This window comes from Octopus bimaculoides, chromosome 12, assembly GCF_046866305.1.
Source record: "Octopus bimaculoides isolate indiv1 chromosome 12, ASM4686630v1, whole genome shotgun sequence".
Lineage (NCBI taxonomy): Eukaryota > Metazoa > Mollusca > Cephalopoda > Octopoda > Octopodidae > Octopus > Octopus bimaculoides.
The window spans coordinates 62568387-62583410 of record NC_142939.1 but is presented as its reverse complement, the minus strand read 5'-3'; the positions used below and the strand labels follow the sequence as shown (position 1 = coordinate 62583410).

At 35.4% G+C, this 15024-nt stretch overlaps 1 protein-coding gene across 5 annotated transcripts in view; it reads right to left on the bottom strand.

Moving 5' to 3' along the window:
• LOC106873224 (uncharacterized) overlaps window positions 1-15024 on the bottom strand; it is an 88216-nt gene that overhangs the window by 68382 nt on the left and 4810 nt on the right. For 2 of the 5 annotated variants that reach the window (XM_052972215.2, XM_052972216.2), the window contains exons 2-3: window positions 8319-8539; window positions 1-194 (exon numbers count right to left, since the gene is read on the bottom strand). In XM_052972215.2, coding sequence (XP_052828175.1) covers window positions 1-194; window positions 8319-8373 — 249 coding nt within the window. In that variant the 5' untranslated portion in view covers window positions 8374-8539. Of the gene's footprint in view, window positions 195-3324; window positions 3466-8318; window positions 8540-15024 lie in introns of those variants that run through there. The other 3 variants (XM_052972217.2, XM_052972214.2, XM_089361190.1) reach the window with 2 other exon arrangements.

Sequence of the window (15024 nt, the reverse complement as noted above, 5' to 3'; positions counted from 1 at the left end):
CCCATAATAATAATTCATATTAATTTCAATAAAACTTGGCTTTACTCCACTGTTTAATTCAAAATTGGTGTAGAAGCATTTTCGTTGGTTTTCCCAGTTTACGTTTTTATATCTTTCATTCAAAATAATCTGAAGTGATTTGCGGTAATAGTTAGTTAGACAAACTGTAACACTCCATATTGTGACTTGGGTATCTGGCAAATAGATTGAAAAAAGAAGGAAAAAATCTCAATTTATTTTCAAAACACCTAAAAGTTTTATAATGTGGATGATTACATCAAGAAAATTCCTATAAAATATTGGAATTGGTTTTAAAAATAGCATAAAAATCTGAATAATCATGAAAATCTGCATTCTTCCCACATTTTGTCCCAGGAAAATGTTTTTTTTTTTTACATGTTTTCTTTAAGAATCAGACATAAATCTGATTGCATCATTATCAAATTTTTTCACAACATCCACTCGTATTGAGTGGTTAATATTAATGTTGATATTGATTTCAAATATTGACATGAGGCCAGCAATTTCAGGGGAAGGGTAAGTCAATTACATCGACCTCAGTGTTTAACTGGTACTTATGATCACTGAAAGGATGAAAGCAAGGTTAATCTTAATCTTGATATTTATTTCTTTATTGCCCACAGGGGGCTAAACATAGAGGGGATAAACAAGGACAAACAAAGGGATTAAGTTGATTACATTGACCCCAGTGTGTAACTGGTACTTATTTAATCGACCCCAAAAGGATGAAAAGCAAAGTCAACCATGGCAGAATCTGAACTCAGAATGTAACAGCGTGCTAATGATTCTGCCAGCTCATGTGCCCTTCTTAATCTTAATATTGATATTAATATTACTGTTAATGTTGTGTTAATGTTAAGGTCATAGAAAGAATTACTTTATCATTATGGCCAAAATTTCTCTACCACTGTCCTCTACATAGCCATTCCATAACCATACTTACACACACACACACACACACAAAAAAAAGGAAAACAGTGTGTAAATCAGAAAGCTGACAACAGAAAAATAGAAAATTTTTTTAATGATACATCATCATCATCATTATTATCATCTTTATCCTCACCACCACCACAACCACCACCACCACCACCACCACCAAACTATTCTGCAGAGACCTGAATAAGAGGAAATCCAAAGGAGCAATATCTGGTGAATATGGAGGGTGGGGTAACACAATCCCAGCCAAGCTGCAGCAATTTTTGTCTGGTTCCCAAAGAAACGTGTGGTCTTGCATTATCATGTTGTAAAACAACACCCTTCCTGTTGGCCAATTCTGGACGTTTCTCTTGAATTGCTGCTTTTAACTCGCCCAGTTGTGTACAGTATTTCTCAGAACTAATTGTCTGATTACTTGGGAGAAGCTCATAGTACAGAATTCCTTTTCAATCCCATCAAACGCAAAGCAAGACTTTTTTAGGGTGAAGACCCACTTTTGGGGTGGCTAAGGGTGGCTCATGTTGCTTACTCTAGGATTGCTTTCTCTGAACATTTCGGTAGATAATCCATTTCTCATCACATGTCACAATTAGCTTTAAAAAAGGCACGTTTTCATTCCGTTTACAAAGCAAATCACAGATGGAAATGCGATCCAAAAGGTTCTTCTCACTCAACCCATGTGGTACCCAAACATCATAGCGATTTGTGTGTCCAAGCTTTACCAGGTGCTCATGAACGACAGATTTTGATAGGTTGGGGCTTTCTGCCAATTCTCAGGTTGTGCAATGTGGGTTATTTTTAATTAATGACTTAATTTGATCATCATCTGTAGTGGATGATCTGCTTGATTGCTCTTTATCAATAAGGCTATGATCTCCAGCTTGGAACCTTGCAAACCACTTCTGTACAGTTCTTTCGGATAAAGAAACATCACCGTAAACTGCACATATTTCTTTGGTTGCTTGTGAGGCATTTTTCCCTTTATGGAAAAAGAAAAGCATCAAGTGCCGAAAATGAACTTTCTTATCTTCCATTTTAAAGGGTTACAGAATTAACACAGGTCATAGGAACCTAAACCTTCTTCCATGAAAAGATAGCTTAAACTGTGCTCTAAATAGAGGTGTAGTCAAATCTTATTTTATGAACTCAACCATGTTCTAAAATAAGTTGAAAGGTAAGTTCCTATAAATCGACACAAACTTTCTGGACAACCCAATATATTTATCTAGTCATCTTTAGATTAAAATGGAGATAATGATAAGCCATCGGCTGATATAAAATCTTTGTTTTCCTCTTCTCCTCTAGACCAGCCATCATTAAACTGAAGATAAGAGAAAGTAAATCTTTCAATGTCATCTTTTGATGCTTGCTTAAATATTATAGTTTTTATGCCCTGCATTTCCCTGCTAATCTAGATTGTATACATATTAATTATTACTTGCTGGATTTCCACCTACTAATCTCTTAAAGAGTTGTGCTGTTCATTTTTAGGATTTGTACCCTCCCTATTTACTAATGCTTTCTGGTTTAGCTGTACTTTATATATATATATATATATATATATGGAGAGAGAGAGAGAGAGAGAGAGAGAGAGAGAGAGAGAGAGAGAGTATAAAAGGGATAAGTTATCTTGACAGATATCTTATTACCTCTGAATTTGGTTTAGATGCCGTCTATCCACAATGGTCCATTATATAATACTCAAACTTAGAAAGAGATACTGATACTGGTAAACTTCACTCACTGAGTAATTCCATATTCCTATTCAGAACTGTATATATTCCAGAGAGTATTTAAGAACATTGATGACGAAGAGGTGAGTGAATATTTCATTCATGTCCGAAAACTACTTTATTTAAAAGTTTTCTACAGCATATATCTGATCTACATATATTTCAACTGCAGTGACTGCACATTGCTTTGTATGCAACTTTGCATTCTAGTCATTGCAATTTCACTAAGGGTCTGTCACTCACAAAGTTTTCCAAGTGAACTGATGCAAACAAGCATCCTGCATCACTATTCAGTTGGAGATAATAGTGTTATCAACACACACACACACACACACACACACATATATATAGGGCAAATAAGAAAATGGAGAGGATAAACAATCGACAAACATCAGCCAGTAAACATTCATTAAATCTATCTATTAATTGATTACAAACATATGTGTGAGTGATCCAAGTAAACAAATAAAATAAGCCAATAAATACGTAAACAGATATATATATATATATATATATATATATATATATATATATATATATATATATATATATATATATATATATATATATATATATATATATATAAATAAATGAATAATAATAGAAGAGTGTACAAATACTAAACTCTTACAGTTGTTTCTACCATGAGGCTGCCAAATCTTCCAAGTTATCCTCATCGTGTCAATGATATACAGGTATGAACAAACATTGGGCAGGGATTGGACAATGGTTGAGCCCCAAGGCTTCTTCAGAGAGTCCAAATGTTAGGAAACTAACATGTGTGAAAGTAAATTAAAATAATAGAGTAAGATAAACTAAAAATAATGTAATAGAAAGGAATGGTAAGAACTTCATTTTAAGATGCTATTATAATCCATGATATTACATCTTATGATAAATAAATAAAGTCACTCTCAGGAGAAATTTCCACAGGCTGCAGTTTACATTGTGTTTATATTATATAGGGGGAAATAGCTTGGGTAATATGTTGTGTGGTGAGTTTAATGGTATGGTCCTTGTCACAGGGGTCAGAAGTTAGAGGCTAACTGCTATTTAATAGATATAGCATTATAAAAAGAGTTGGCAGAAATAACTTAAATTGAACTTGTTAGGGGAGATTTAATACATAAGTATATCAATGAAAGAAAAGTTAGGTAAAACCTTAGTGCAATGTTATTAATTGTTACTTATTGACAGAAACCTAATCCCAATACCCCTAAGTGTAGTAGGGTCAAGTCAAACTCAATCCTACAACTTAATTAGTCAATTCTTGCAGATAATTAGACCCAGCTGAATGAAGAAAACTGCTCTTAGCTATTCAGACATGTACTTGATATAAAAAAAACTGTCAATAATATTTATAAAGCGCAGATTCCAGAATAGGTGAATAAAATATGAGTAACAGAGGTACAGGTGTCAGTCCATTACAGCCATTTTCAACGAATCCTTTAATTGTTTAATGAAAACATTACATCATTACAAAGAAACCGTTTTGTCAGATGAATTCATGAACTTCAAACATAAAGGACAATTCAAATGATTTAACAAAATATTTACATTGATTCTGCTACAGCTGAATAGTAGCAGAATCAATGTAAAGATTTCTATTCTGTGGATTTGTAACTATGTTAGATCAGTTGAATTGTCCTTTATGTTTGAAGTTCATGAATTCATCTAGATGTATATGTAGTGAAAAAGATATCAGTAAATATAAGGAGAAATGGAAGTTGATAATTTGGATGTCTCTTAGGAAAGATGTGTCATAACAAGAAACTTAAGTAGTTTAAATGATTTAAAAGAAAAAGAAGGAAAGAGAGAAATAAAAATTGAAATATATTTCATGTTTTTATTATATCTATTTATCTATTTTTGATGAAAAGAGCTTTATGATCTTTCAAAGACTGGTGGAAGCAAGGGAAAAATATTTATTGTTAGACCAAACACCTTGACCAAACTCCTAGCAGCAGAGTGGACTCTGTTGGAGGTACTCAAGGACCAGGTGGTGATATTTATTTGCAATAAAGTGGATTATTATTAAAGATACCCAGAGACTAGATGGTCATGCTTGTAACAGAGTGAACTCTGCTAAAGGTATCCAAGAACCATTGAAATGAGAGAAAGGTTTAAGTCCTCTACTCAGGAACAGAAAAGCTCTCTCTGATGGGTTTAAACTCAGTTTCTTTCTGTGAAATTTTGTCCAGGATTGGTCCTCATCAGGTTAAAATAGAAAATATTTGCTCAAGGTGCTGCAAAATGAAATTGTACCCAAAACCATATACTTGTAAAATAAGCTTTTCAATCACATAGCCATACTTGCTTTCAGACTAAACACTTTATATAAACTCAAATCTTTATAATCCTTATATTGTAATCAAGTCCTTACTTCATTATCAGAGTTTATAATTAGCTTATGGTATTTCATTATGATATAGAAATAAAGCAAAGCTGTCCTTGGCAAGTGAATATGGTAACATGTGACATGGTTTTGCTATTTGTTTCAGATTTTTATGTACTCACAAGTAGACATAGACACCTTCTGAGACCTCCTGCCCTTAATACAGTGTAGCAACATGACTGTGACAGCTGGAGAGAAAGAAGGTTGCACCAACACTAGGCTCCAGTGAAATCAGCTGGAAAAAAAGTACCAGTTATAGAACGGCACCTACTTTCATCTGAAAAGTCTGGAGTGACATGATAAGAAGCTCCTTGTTCAAGGATACAATGCATTGCCCAATCCAGGAATTGAACCTATAAACTTATGATTATTAACCCAACATCCTGCTCATTATTAGGTCATGTGACTTTACAATGAAGAAATAATATAATCTTGATTTGTTATAATAAAATTAAATTTAAAAGGAAGTTTTTTTTAAAGTAACTGTGATTTGGAGCAAAGTTTGTAATTTTAGAAAGAAAACTATATATATATACTAGTATATGTGTAGTTATATATGCCTATGAGAGTGATAGTGAGTTTACAAATGTATAAATTAACACTTTTAGTTCTTTCAAATAATTTCTTCCCATAACCTAATAATAATTTATGCAAATTTTTCTTTTCTTTTTTTCTTTTTCTTCTCTCTTACTTGCCATGAATTTACTTCCCTCTTCCCTTCTTTCTTTTCTTTAAATGCACTTTTTTATATTTACAATTTGCCCATTCCTCTCCCCACTCTCTCTCCTTTTTTCTTTTACTTTGTTTTATCCTCCTTTTCTCTCCCCCGCCCTATCTTTCTTTACATCTCCTTTACTCACAATATCTAGTTTATTCCAATAACATCATTTTAAATTCCTAGCATCCACTGTTTGTATGTAAATATTTTGTGAATGAACAATAATCTATATGTGCTTAAGTAAGTGTATGTATGTGCATATGGTAGAGGAGTAGGGGCCAAAACTGGACGTGGTTCCTCCTGATGATGTCTTTAGCCACTGGATCCTATAAAGGAGCTGTTGAGGTAAAAAACCACAGAACGTGGTAGGAATTCCTTTCCTATGTGTATGGGTCTATCGATGTTTTTGGATGCGTATGCTCTTGCGTACGTATATAACTGTTTGTTAATGTGTATAAGTATGTGATTGTAAACGTATATTTTAGCATACGTATGATTCTATGTCGTTGCTGCAAGAATAAGTACGAGTATATGTATAGGGATATATATGCATATGTTTTTGAGTATATCCCAGCATATGTATGTATGTATTTGAATATATATGTATGTATGTTTGTGTATGTATATTCTTTTACTTGCTTCAGTCATTTGAGTGTGGTCATGCTGGAGCACCACCTTTAGTTGAATATATCGACCTCCAGGGCTTATTCTTTATAAGCCCAGTACTTATTCTATCAGTCTTTTTTCCAAACCACTAAGTGACAGGGGCATAAGCACACCAACATCAGTTGTCAAGCAATTCTGGGGGGACAAACACAGACACAAACAACAGACACATGCATACACACACATACACACACACACACACACACACGCACGCACGCACGCACACACACACACACGCACACACACATATATAGTAGAAGACACTTACCCAAGGTGCCATGCAGTGGCACTGAACCTGGAACCATGTGGTTGGGAAGCAAGCTTCTTACCACACAGCAGCTCCTGTGCCTATGTATGTATTTATGTTTATATATAAAAAAATATATAAAATATATAAATATGAATATAGATATGTATACATATTTATATATATATATGTGTGTCCCCCTGACTGGCTCTCATGCTGGTGGCACGTAAAAAGCACCATCCAAACATGGCTGATGCCAGTACCCACTGATCGGCCCCCGTGCTGGTGGCATGTAAAAAGTACCATCTAAATGTGGCCGATACCAGTACCCCCTGACTGGCCCCAGTGACGGTGGCACATAAAAATCACTATCCAATTGTGATTGATGCCAAGCTTGCCTGACTGGCTCCTGTGCCAGTGACACGTAAAAAGCACCCACTACACCCTTGGAGTGGTTGGCATTTGGAAGGGCATCTAGCTTTAGAAACATTGCCAGATCAGACTGGAGCCTGGTGCAACCGTTGGCTCTCCAGACCTCAGTCAAACCGTCCAACCCATGCCAGCACGGAAAACAGACATTAAACGATGATGATATATTTATGTGTATGTGTATGCATTTTAATGCATGTGTATATTTATGTGTTTGTATACATTTGTGTTTTTCTAAGTATATAATGTTTATATTTACATGCCACAATTTTGAGTAGGTGAACATGTGTGTGCATATGAATATAAATATGTTATATTTTATAGGACTTTCTATTTCTGTTAACATGTCTGTTTGATGAGTTTGTTATTTATAACCTTCCTGATGAGATTGATGCATTGCTGATCATAATTTATCATGTCAGACAGTTTTGGAGTGCATCTATCGAATCATATATAGAAGACTTCAAGATATAAATGGATTAACAACATTCTTAGCATTCGTCACCTTATTCAATTTTCCCATTTTCTACTAAATACGACTTACTATCCTGGAATTAAATCCTGTGACACTTTTCCTATAAATTGTAAACTCTCTCTATATATATATCCTGTTAGAGAATGTTCTGTGATCCTTCAGTGTCACCAGAAATTATGCAAAGAAGTTATCTTTAAACAGGAAGACCAAGCTCAAGTGATTTCCACACAGAGAATTCTGCAAAATTTCTCCAAGAGCTAGGTTATAGCATTAAACCATTTGCTACCATATTTCTGATGAAATACATTGCCGTGGTCTACTACTTTTGAAAATAATGAAGAATTTAGTAAAATAACTGTGTCATAATCAAGCTGTTCTTTGGAACATAAATTAAAATGAAAGGTTTCCATTTGGATCATTTTAAAACAGGAAACTTGTATTATACAATCAGGTGCAGTCTCAGGTAGTTTAGTATGAAAAAAGTTAAACCAAAAACAGGAACAGAAATAGATTCAACAAAATCCTTATATATGAAGTTCCACTCCATAGTCTTTGGTTGAGGTGAGACTATTGTACAAGACAATAATCCAAGGTGTTATACAAAAGAAACTGACCTGGAAACAAACTTCTTGATCATACACAGACATACTCAGTGATTTCACAAACAAATAATAAAAATAACAAAAAGAACTTACTTGCAAAATGAAGACAAATGAAGACTATAATACTCCAACAGGAAAGAAGTAACATGGTGGTAGTTGGAATGAAGTGGATCTTCTTGACAAATACTAATTTTCCTTTTTGTTTTTTTTAAGATCTTTTGTAAATTAAGTTGATTAGAATTTCTATATCAAATGTTCTTAGAGATGAGTGTCATTAATTTCTTTACTTTCATTCGTTTAACTGTATTTACAAACTGTAAAGGAGACAAAAATAAGAAATAGTCTTTCGTCAGTTAAAATAAAATGTTTTGCAATTCTTGGTATTTTGAATGATCATGTGTTTATTGGGGGTGGGGGAGGGGACAAAATTGCAAGTTCAAAGGAGGTATAGGGATTTTGAAGAAATGCATCTCAGCTATTGCAATATATTTGCCAGTTATGGTAGAATTTTTAAAACCTGAATAATTGATACATATACACATAAGATGTGGCAGCCATCAAACTTTTTTATCCAAGGGGTCTGTTAACACAATATTTACATGCTATTATTTATAGCTTTTGTCTGCTTTAAGTTTCACCATTCCAAAAAAGAGAGTATATATATATATGTGTGTGTGTGTGTGTGTGTGTGTTTGTGTGTGTGTGTGTATACAAACATACACAAACACACACATACACACACACACACACACACACACACACACACACACACACACACACACACACATATACATGCACACCATAATCATGGCAGATACTGGTGTCACACAAATAGCAACCATGCCTGTGGCATGTAAAACCAGTCATTATACTCTGGGTGTGGTTGGCATTAGGAAGGGCATTCAATCATAGAAGCCATACCAAATCAGACTGGAGTCTAGTGTAGCCCCTCAGCTAACCAACTTTAGTCAAACCATCCAACCCATGCCAGCATAGACGACAGACATGACATGTTAATGATGGTGATATATATATAGAGAAGTTATGAGAGGTAATGGTTTCAATAAGACCCAAAAGTGTCAGGTAATGCTGAGTAAGTGCTATGGACAGACCATAGTTAAGCCCCAGGTTCAGTGATTATGCAAATGAGGAGTCCAACATAGGTCATATATCAGCATGTGTATATATATAAAAAAAAGATTTTTCAGAACAAGATAAAAATCCAAGGCTGTGAAAGAAGGTCTTACAGCTGTTTCCGGGAATTTTTTTTATATCCCTTCATCAGAGACGGTGTGAGAAAATGGTTGAGCAATAGTTAATCTAGATAAGATATCAAATAGAGAGTTAAGTGGAGGAATGAAAATAGATGCGAGATATGCAGGGATATTGCATCTGTAGATTCATTATTTTGGCAGAATGGTATACATATAAGATTCCAATACCTTGTGAGTAAAATACAATAGTATTTAAAATTGGTCATTCCAAGTATAGAGTTTGTACACAGTGCTATTGAATCGAGGGTTTTATTTAAAGTGACCAAAAAGTAGGGAATGTATTTGTAAGGTCAGCCCAAAAACAGGAAGAGAGGAATAAAGAAAAGAAAAAGGAAAAAGGAAAATAGAAAAAAGAAAAGCAGGGAGAGAGATAATAAAGAGATGAAGAGAGGGAGTGTATTAGTTAGTGGTCAGTCATGATAAATTGATAGTAGGAGTGGGGAGGTGAGGGTGATAGAGAAAGATATGAGAGTGCAAAAAAAATGATAGGGTAAAGAGTAAAGGAGTGACAAATAGAAGGAATGGGGTGGTGATAGAGAGAGAGAGAGAGGTATAATAGTGTAGAAAGTAAAGGAGTGTCAGGTATGTAGTGATAGAGCCAAAGCAATGGGGCAGAAAGAGTAGTAATATGGTGGAATGAAGAGTTTGGGAATATAGGTTAGATTAGTTGGACAGGTTAGTGCTTAGTAGTAGAAGAAAATATATATGTGAAGATGTATACAGATGCATATATTAAACATGTATATATATATACATATATATATCCCGGTTATTATGGCATATGTGCTCCCACCCACCAGCTGGACAGGATGCCAGTCCATCGCAGTTTTACTCAAGAAACAGGAAGAAAAATTGAGAGAAAGTTGGGGTGTAAGAGTCACCACCACTCCCTGTCAGAGCCTCATGGAATTTTAGGTGTTTTCGCTCAATAAACACACACAACGCCCGGTCTGGGAATCGAAACCACGATCCTCCGACGGCTCGGCTAGTCCACTGCCCTATCCACTAGGCCATTGCACCGCCATATATATATTTATACAGATATTTATACATATCAACACTTACATATACAACTCATACTCATATGTATATGTACATATGTACACCCATATATACGTGTATCTGTATGTATTATCACCCCTGCACACGCAGGTATATTTACCTTGTATACATACATTCACACATACACACACACGCACATATATATATGCATGCATATACACACTAATATAATTAAATGGTTGTGATATTCAAGTATGAAAGAGGAATTAGATAGGGATTAAGAGTTAAAATGTAGATTTATAAGGTTATTGGGATACTTAAGGGGTATTATGGCAATATACTGTATAGCCATTTAGGCATTTGGATTTGTGGTAGAATTTGAATGTGTGAAAAAAGCGGTGGCTGCATGTGCTTAGTGCCTCATTATGTTTATTTGGCAGTGCTGGAGAGTTGTGCTTTAGTATGTGAAGTGCCTCCTTCAGGCAAAGCTTGCAGGTTGAGCATTGACCTCGGTAGGGAAGCTCTGAATCCAGTATGGATCATGATAAAGTATAGGGTATATTTGTATTTTTGAGATGATGCATGTGGTTGGCAAGTGTTGTAGATTTACTATGTTTATCGTATCTAAAAGAATGGAGGTGAGCGGCATATTGTTGCTTAAAAGTTTTGGTTGATCCTATGTATATGGCTGTAGAGTTGTGTAATAGATTAAGGACAGTGCATTTGTAAATTACATTATATCTCTTGCAATGGGTTTGTAACGGACAGATGGTTCTAGGATGGCAGTTACAATTAGGTGATTTGGGGGAATGTATTCAGGAATGGAGGAGGTAATATTGTCAGAGGAGATGTTAGAGAAGGGGGTAGAAGATACTAAATTGTTAGTATTATTAACGTCATCATATTACCATCAGTTATTATTACTGTTGTTGTTATTAATTGTACTATTTGTAAGAGTGGTAGAAATTATGGTGGTGTTCTGGACAGTGAAAGTAGGATGGTTTAGGTTGTGGTTGTGGTAAGGGTGTCTGTGCTGGAGCTGTGTATGTGTTGAGTGTTCGTATGACTAGAGTTGTAATTATGTGAGTTTTGATAGTAAAGAGAAAGCTTTTGCTTATTAGAGGCTGCTACAATAGATTCGAAGTTGGGTGGGGCAGAATAAGATAGTTTTAGGGTGGATCTATTAAAGATAGAATGATATTTATATTGCTGAGGGAAGTTAGAGTCTAGTATTTTAAGGAAGGATTTAGCTAAGTTCTTAACGTTAAGTGAGAATGGGGGTGTGTACCACAGAATAGAGCATCTGCTGCTTTTTTTAGGGTGTCTGGGAGTAGTGCTATCTGGGTGGCGAGGCCTGTTGTTGTTAGCTGTTTTAGTTGTTTTAGTTTTTGGCCTAGTGTTAAATGAATGTGTGTGGGATCTAGGTTGCCTAGGTGTAAGACCTTCCAGGGTTCCATTGACGAGTGCGTGTGGTTGGTCGCAATTGTGATGGTTGGTGCATGTTTGAGATGTGATTTGAGACATATATTGTTTGAGCCTGGTGTTATGGATGTATTCTATTTGTTGGGAAAAGCTGCTATCAATGAGTGCTTGATTGTAATATGGTGCGTGATTATTGAAAATTTTCTCAGTTGAAGCGAGGTCAGATATGCAGGTTGAGATGCCCTTGATTATGTTATTGAAAGTAGATCTGTGGTGATTGGAGTGGATATTAAGGTAATGAAGATATTAATTAGGTTTGTGGTAAGGGGAGTATTGGGAGGTTGATAAGTTTAGAGTTGTGTCAAGAAAGTTAGCAGTTTTGTGAGCGTTTTCAAATGTGATAGATAGGGTTAGGTTAGAGAAGAATTATGTAGATCCTTTCTAATTATTTCTAAGGCGGGTTTATTTATGCTTTTGGTAACTAGTAAAGCATCGTCTCTGTATAGGCCTCTCTTGATGTTAGAGAAATGTATATGTAGCTGTTGAAGTATATATAGTCCAAGTAAGTCAGTGACCTGATCTGGATCAGATGATCCTGTGGTTATGTCAAATAGGTTGCTATGGTTATTGTTATAGTGATTGACCCGGCACCAGAGTTTGTTTTCAAAAGAAATAAGGGTTTTGCGGGCATTAAGTATTATGTTAATTTCTAGTGGGGTTAGGTTAGTAAGGTTCCTAGCTAGAAGAAGAGCTTGATTAAGAAGTTTAGGAGAAATAGAAGAGTAGTAATTATTTATGTTGAATTGAGGAAGAAATATGAGTTTTTGATTTTTAGAAGGTGGAACCATGTAATAACTTTACCAGTGTGGGACCATAGGTTAACATTTAATTTGTCCTTGACGATTGGTATTATTTTGTCCAAAATGGTTTTGCTTACTCTTCCTAGGTCGGATTTGGAGGAGCATATTAGGTGTATTGAAGGTTTGGTAATAAAGCCCTTCTTGTGATCCTTGAGGTTAAAGTGTGGAGTTGTAGGAGAGTATGGTTCAGTTCAGTCATCTACTTGTAATTTCCTCATAAGTTTGCAGTGGTTGGTGTTGATTTCATTTAGGGCAGATGTTGGTGCCAGCTTGTAGGATTTGTTGAGTTCTTCCTTTATGAAAAGGGCAGTCTCCTCTCTTGTACACTGCATCTAATTTCCTTTATGCCTACCATTTCTCTCAATACACTAGCACTGTGTCACACATCTACATTTACACTGCACTTCCAGCAGAGTATACCAGCTTCATTTGTTTCTTACTCTAGGAACTATACTTTAAGCACATCTCCCCACCCCAACTGCTAATTAGATTTCCTTGGTAACAGAAATTATCTATTAACTCTAGGATCATCCTGAGATTTCCAGAAGATCAATCTCTCATGTGTTCCTCATGTTTATTGTACCTATATGTTTATATGTCTGCCACAAACAAAGTCTGTTTTCACTGTTAACCATCCTGTGATTCCACTGCACATCTTACATATCCTTTTTTTCATTGAGTGCAGTATATGGAATTTCAACCACCCACTCTTCTACGTAATGAACATTACCATTTACGCAAAGGGATTAGTATTCTATCTGTTATCCTGTTAACTAGTACTTAGTCTTTACTAAGTTAACTGCAAGATCCTTTGATTCCAGGTTTTTCTTGCACAGGTGAAATTTCATTTCTAATTTTACTACAGTTTCAAGGTCATCAGCATAGAAGAGTCCCCATGGGCAGCTAAACCTAAGTTCCTCTTATAGCCTGGAGGACTATGATAAATAGGAGAGAACCAATAATTGATCCCTGATGAACTCCTACCATTACACTAAATTCATCATTATATGTATGTATGTATGTATGTATGTATATACGTATGTATGCATGAAAGTATGTATGTGTGTATATTTTTATGTATGTAAATATCCATCCACAAACACACACACATACACACACATATATACATACACATATATACACACACACAAACACACATACATATATACACATATATATGAAAGATTTATATATATCATCATCATCATCATCAGTGTTGTAACATCCACTTTTCCATGCTTGCATAGATTGTATAGAGTTTATTGAGGCAGAATTTCAACAACTGGATGCCCTTCTTGTCACCGACCCTCATATGTTTCCAAGCAAGGTAATATTTCCCCATGACCAGACTTGTTTTCATAAAATATTGGAAATGAATGGCAATGTTTCTAAGACAGTGACACTCCTTTACAACTATTGTGTAATATCAACACAAAGAGACACAAACATACATACATTCACGCTCACCCCAAAATGTTTACATACATATGCCATATGTCCATATGTACAGATATATTTCTCTCTTTCTCTCACTCTCTCCCTCTCTCTCTCTCTCTCTCTATCTATTTATCTCTGTCTGTCTGTCTGTCTCTCTCTCTCTCTCTCTCTATCTCTCTCACTCTCTCTCTCTCTCTCACTCCCTCTCTCTCTCTCTCACTCTCTCTCTCTCTCTCTCTCTCTCTCTCTATATATATATATATATATATATACACGCACATATGTGCATGTGTGTGTGTGTGTGTGTGTGTGTGCATATAATAGTAAGAGGAGAAAATATGGGCATAGTTTGGTGCTCCTTCATTCCATTTGTTACATATGGTTCAGTATTCAGCAACACATGATGTCACACAACAAATGCAACCAATAGAAGCAGCTTAGAGGGCAAGCATGGAGCAAATGTATCATCAGAAAATCAATAAAGAAATACAAGTTAGAGACAAGCAGCAACCAAATTTATAAACACTGGAAACATATCCCAGATGTGGAGGTGAAGAAGGAGAAGGTAAGTAGGTAAGACAACTCCGATAATCACAGGTGGACTGGTGTGAGTAGGGGTGGGGTTACTCACTGGGTAAAAAGGGGACTTTGATCAATGCTAATTGACCATATTAGGGAGGTAGCAGCTGGCAAAATAAATTAGTACATGTGTGTGTGTGAGTGTGTGTCTGTGTACATACATATACAATGGGCTTCTTTCAGTTTCTGTCTATGAAATCCACTCAAAATACTCTGGATGGCCTA